Here is a 6,000-nt window from a genome sequence, read left to right on the forward strand (position 1 = left end):
GCATCCTCTGGCAAAGTTTCCCCAGGTTGACTGGGTGTTGGGTGAAGAAATACTTCCTTTGGTTTATTTTAAACCTGCTGCCTATTCCTTTCATCAGGTGACCCCAGCTCTTGTGTTATGAGGAGTAAATAGCACTTCCTTACAGATCCAGACTAACACGGCTACCCCTCTGATACTTCCTTATTTACTTTCTCCAAACCCGTCATCATTTTATAGACCTCTATCCTAGCCCCCCCTTAGTCATCTTTTCCAAGCTGAAAACTCCTCTCAGTCTTATTAATCTCACCTCACATGGCAGCTGTTCCACACCCCAATCATTTTGGTTGCCCTTTTCCGTACCTTTCCCAATTCCGATATATTTTTTTGAGATGGGGGACCAGCTCCAGTATTCAAGATGTGGGCATACCACAGATTTATACACAGGCAATATGATATTTCTGTCTTGTTAGCCATCCCTTTCCTAAGGACTTCCCAACATTTTGTTGGCTTTTTTGACTGCCGATGCACATTGAGTGGATGTTTTCAGAGAAGTATCCACAGTGACTCCAAGATCTCTTTCTTAAATTGTAAGAGCTAATTTAGACCCCATCAGTTCAGATGTAGAATTGGGATCATGTTTTCCCATGTGCATTACTTTGCATTGATCCACATTGAATTTCATCTGCCTTTTTGCTGCCCAGTCACTCCGTTTGGTGAGATCCCTTTGTCACACTTTGCACTCTCTTTTGGACGTAACTAAATTGAGTTGGTTTGTATCATCTGCAAATGTTGCCACCTCACTGTTTAGCCCTTTTTCCAGATCACTTAGGAGTATGTTGAACAGTGCTGGTCCCAGTACAGACCCCAGGGGGACACCACTATTTACCTCTCTCCATTCTGAAAATCAGACCCTTTCGTTCTTGCCTTTGAACCAGTTACCTATCCCAGAGAGGACCTTCCATCTTATCCCATTTTGCTTCAGAGCCTTCGGGGAGAGGCCTTCACAAAGGTTTTCTGAAAATCTAAGTATACTATATCCACGGGATCACCTTTATCCACATGCTTGTTGACGCCCTCAAAGAATTATAGTAGATTCGTGAGGCATGATTTTCCTTTACAAAAACCGTGTTCATTCTTCCCCAATGTAAGCGGGGGCAGACTCACCCGGCGGCGCCTCCTGCTGGTCGTCTTGGGAATTAGCTCTCCAGCTGTCAGAGCGCCCTCTGCAGGCTGGTGATCTGCCTTACCGCAGCTGGCCCCCTGTCCCTCCCAGGACCTCGGTGCTCCTTTTACCCTGGCAGTACCCCCTGGCAGTACCCCCCCAGTTCTGGGTCTCCCCCACCCACTATCCCCACTTCACCTCAGTCTCGGCTACTGCCCAGTCTCCATCCAGCCCCCGTTCACTGGGGCAGACTGCAGTATGAGCCACTCATCACAGGCAAAGGGGTTTGGACCTGCTGCCTCTGCTTCCCCCTGGGCTGCCCCATTGCAGCCCTGCACCTATTCAGCCTATAGTCAGGCCTGCAGCCTGGGGCTTTCCAGGCCAGAGCTCCCAGCTCCTCTGGCCCTTCCCCAGCCCTGCTCCCAATCTAGGTGTCTTGCTCGGGTCCCTGCAGCCAGGTCCTTCTCTCACTACAAGCAGAGGGAGACTGACTGGGCTCCTGGCTCACAGCCTCTTATAGGGGACAGCTGAGCCTGCTTCCCCCAGTCAGCCCAGGCTCCTTGCCCCAGCCCCAGCCCTCTCCTGGGTGCTTCAAGCCCCGCAGGGCAGGAGCAGGGAACCACCCGCTACCACCCAGCAAATTCCGTTCACCGAGGGGTCTAATCATTGGGCTCTACAATTCCACCCAATGTGCCTGGTACTGACGTTAGCCTCAGTGGCCTGTAATTGCCAGCTGCGTCTCTGGAGCCTTTTTCATACACTGCTCCAGCCAGGGACTAACGGCCGCCCCAGACTTTCCCTTTCTCCCTTCAGGGAAATCAAGTTCAAGTTCTACAAGCAGCTAAAGAAGCCTCAACCCTGCATCTGAATTAATGTCACATTTCTCACTGCCCAACACAAACAAATGTCATTTCAATCCCAGGTGAGTCCACTTCAGTCATTCCTCAGCCCCATTCCTTCACCCTCCTGCCTTAGCTTAGGGCATTGCGCCCCCCTGTGGGCGTTTCATGTCCCTCCTCAGTTTCACATACAGACACAATTTCCTTTGCCGTTCAACGAACAGCAAAACCTTTCTGTGTCTCTAGTCTGAGCCAGGGCATTCAATTCCACTGAAACCTTCTCTCCTGCAATGGCAACGGTCAGACAGAGGGGACGTGGCCACCTTCAGCCCTGAGAGTGAGATATTCACTCTCCTCTTTCTTCAAGCTGCTGTTATTCCATAAAACATGTATCATGGAGTAAAAAGCTGAGTTTACTCCAGGGTGAGGAAAGAAAGGAGCCACCAACTCCCCGAAAAATCTCTGTGCCTCAGAGAGAACCTGCCCCTGCTATTGGAATCACTGATGTGCTTCAGCTACAATGGGGAAAGTATCTGCTCTCAGGGGGGTATAGCTCAGTGGTAGAGTGTTTGACTGCAGATTAAGTGGTCCCTGCTTCAAATCCAAGTGCTCTCTAATAAGCCTCTTATTCTTTTCTTTTTTTTTTAAAAAAGAGAAAACATTTTCATGTCCATTCTCCATTATGTTCAGGAGCTCCACTATACGGGGATGCTTGAAATGAATGTGACACTCAACATTTCACTGTCCAAAAGCATAAAAACCTAGCACACCTGTCCATCAGCTGAAATCAGTTCCAATCCTCTAAGTGTCTAGTTTATGTTTTCATCAATTAAACAAAGGGATCAAATGAATGTACATTTGCAGATCCCTCCTCTCCAGGGCTGTGCTGTGCAGAAGAACAAGAACCACATCCAGTTGGGGTTCAGGAGTCTGATGAGCAAAGGCCACTTGGTGCGGGCTAAAGTCACCAGCACTTTGGCTCCTTCCCATTCAACCAGCAGCTGGGCCCCCAGGACAAGGCATGAGAAGAAGACAGTGGCTGTGAGCAGGAAAATAGCCACCAAGAAGCTGGCTAAAGCTGTCAAGATCCTCAGGAAGGTCACCATGCCCATGTCTAGAATGTACTGACTGCAGCAGGGACCAAAAAGTCAGAGAAAAGCCCTCAAAAGTTCTAAGCTGCCAAGCCCCAGAAGATGATCAAAATCCTACCTAAAAAAAAGACAGAAGTAAGGCTAATGTCATCTCCAAAGCCAGGGCTAAGAAGGTAACACTGAGAAAGAAGTGGAGAGATTTCCATTGGGATGACTCCTGCTCCCCAATGGCTCTTTTATGAATCACCATGGACCACCTGGAGAGATCAAAGTCCTGCAGGACAAAGAGCCCCATGGACAGTATAATGAAGTGGTGGCAGTGGGGGGAAGTGTTTCTCTTCCAGAGGGGAAGTGCTGTGTTTTGTGTAACACCTGCCAGGTGAGTGATGCACTGACAGGGCAGCTGCCCATGAGCTCATTCTCTTCGATCTGCTTCTGCTGTTATTTCAGAGCCGGCACTAGCGGGAGCGTGTCCCTGTCACGTCACCAGCTCTATAACAGGCTCTGTCTGCAGTCCAGCTCTGATTAATCCCACTTTTTAATGTATTCCTACTGCGATACTTTCCCAGTTCTCTGCCTCATTCGAACATTCCGGTCAGAGACTGAATATGGGGAGGGATGGACTAATTTGTGTGACATTCGGTAAGTTGCCATCGTATGTGACTGAAACCTCTGCTGGAGGTGGACAGGAGCCTGTTACACACATAAAATAGTTAAGTTTTACTAAACTACCTGCTACACATCCAAACCTTCCTGTACACACACAACAGAAATTGGGGCTCTGAGAAATGGCAACTTTCCTTTAACACAGATCTTTGTTTTCTGTACTTCCAGAGGCATTGAAATAGCAGCTGTTTAAAGGTAATGTGCTTCTATTTCATGATCAGCAGCAGAGCCTCTGTCAATTTACCACCCGTAGAGCTGATTGTTTCTAACTGCAGGGTTAGCCAGACCATTCAGTAACATTATCGCTCTGTTCACAAAGCCTTTGGTTAGTGACGAATCATGAGACTTATCCCTTCCTGCTGTAATTCCACTGACTCCAGTGTTCTCTTTCCCGATTTCTGGTTCCAAGAAAATAAACAAATTAAAACAACCTTCAGAACTAACATGCTGTGGGAAAGTGGAAATGTTGATAGCTCAAATAATTCAGTTTCTTCTGTGTCTTGTGTGTGTATCTGCTTTGTGTGTGTGAGCGATGGGGCTTTTTGTTTGCTCCTGGCAGGTGCAACCCTGTCAGATTTGTCTCTGGGGAGGGGCCAGAGAAAACAGACCCCCTGGCCTTCCAGGTTGGGGTTAGGCAAAGGAATAACAACCCTGTCCCATAAAAAACAAAAAATGTTACAGAAACAGTGGTAGAAATAGTGATAAAGAAACTGGTAAATAATCACAGTGCCCAGGCTTGAAGTAATCAGAAACACAGAATTCAAAAAGCAAAGCTCAGGGGCTATTGGGGATTTATTCTCTGAGCTTAGCCATGTGCTATAGCACAGGGAGCATTTTTGGAAGTCTCCCATCCCACAACGGGGGAAAGGAAAAGGATTCTTAGGTTCTAGCATGGATTGAAGGAGGATGGTGACGGGGAATAAGGGAATCCCTCTGACTTACCCTAACTACGTCTGTTGTTGCAACGGGTGAAATGACCTTTTTTCCCTATCTCTGCCCTGTTCCTGCTCTTTGTTATAGTTCAATATATTTTAAGTGCGAAAAATGATGATGAAAATATCTGCTCCCCAGCACAACCTGAAGCAACATCAGAGCAACTGGGAATGAAACAATTTGTTCCCCAAGGGAGAACTCGATGACTAACAATTGCTGTGAAATGGGGGAAAACAGTATAACCGTGATGCTCAGGGTTTGTTTAGACTAGGGAAAGTGATGGAGTTTAGGTCAGGTCAAGGGGAAAGCTAATGCCAACCCCTGCACCTGGGCTGCATCTGCACTACAATTTTTTACATTAAGATCACTAACTTGAGCAGCCAACGCCATGTACAGCCCTAGTGGATGTCAGGCACAGGTAGTTTTTGCCTCAGTGTAGCTTGTTGGGATCAAACCTCTCTCCCCCCACCTGGAGCTGATGAACATTCCTGGCCGGAGGGAACACACTCCTGTGACTCAAAAGGAAAGGAGTTGATAGAAAAGCTCACAGGACTGACCCCAAAGAAGGGTGAGCTGCAAAAGGCAGAAGCAGGCAACTGATCTGGTGGAGCTGAGAGACCACGGTGAAGATGGTGCAAAAATCACTATGTGGGAATTAGCAAATGTGATTTATTTAAAAAAAAATTTTGGCCAACCCTAGTCAAGGGATTTATTACAGTTCTCTCTCATGGAGATTTTCTGATGTCTAAGGAGGCTTGAGTGCTGCTTGAAGCTTTTCCCGCACTCAGAGCATGTGTAGGGCTTCTCCCCTGTGTGGATTCTCTGATGTAAGATGAGGTCTGAACGATTAAGGAAACATTTCCCACACTCAGAGCATCCATAAGATTTCTCACCCATGTGGATTTTCCTATGTGTGATAAGGTTTGAGCGCTGATTGAACCTTTTCCCACACTCAGAGCATGTGTAGGGCTGCTCTCCTGTGTGGATTCTCTGATGTCTGATAAGGTGTGAGTGCTGACTGAAGCTTTTCCCACACTCAGAGCACGTGTAGGGCATCTCTTCTGTGTGGATTCTCTGATGTGTGAGAAGGTTTGAGCGCTGATTGAACCTTTTCCCACATTCAGAGCATGTGTAAGGTGTCTCTCTTGTGTGGATTCTCTGATGTGTGATAAGGTGAGAGCTCTGCCCGAAGCTTTTCCCACACTCAGAGCACGTGTAGAGCGTCTCCCCTGTGTGGATTCTCTGATGTGTGATAAGTGCAGAGTGATGATTGAATCTTTTCCCACACTCAGAGCATGTGTAGGCCTTCTCCCCTGTGTGGATTCTACGA

General features: G+C 47.5%; 1 protein-coding gene across 1 annotated transcript in view; it reads right to left on the reverse strand.

The window, feature by feature from the left end:
- The window catches only part of LOC123356632, a 1,710,063-nt gene that overhangs the window by 1,605,358 nt on the left and 98,705 nt on the right, over window positions 1-6,000 (reverse strand). The window contains 1 exon segment of the mRNA XM_044999989.1: window positions 5,437-6,000. Within this exon segment, the coding sequence (XP_044855924.1) occupies window positions 5,437-6,000 (564 nt within the window).

The sequence above is a fragment of the Mauremys mutica genome, chromosome 26 (genome assembly GCF_020497125.1).
Source record: "Mauremys mutica isolate MM-2020 ecotype Southern chromosome 26, ASM2049712v1, whole genome shotgun sequence".
Classification (NCBI taxonomy): Eukaryota; Metazoa; Chordata; order Testudines; family Geoemydidae; genus Mauremys; species Mauremys mutica.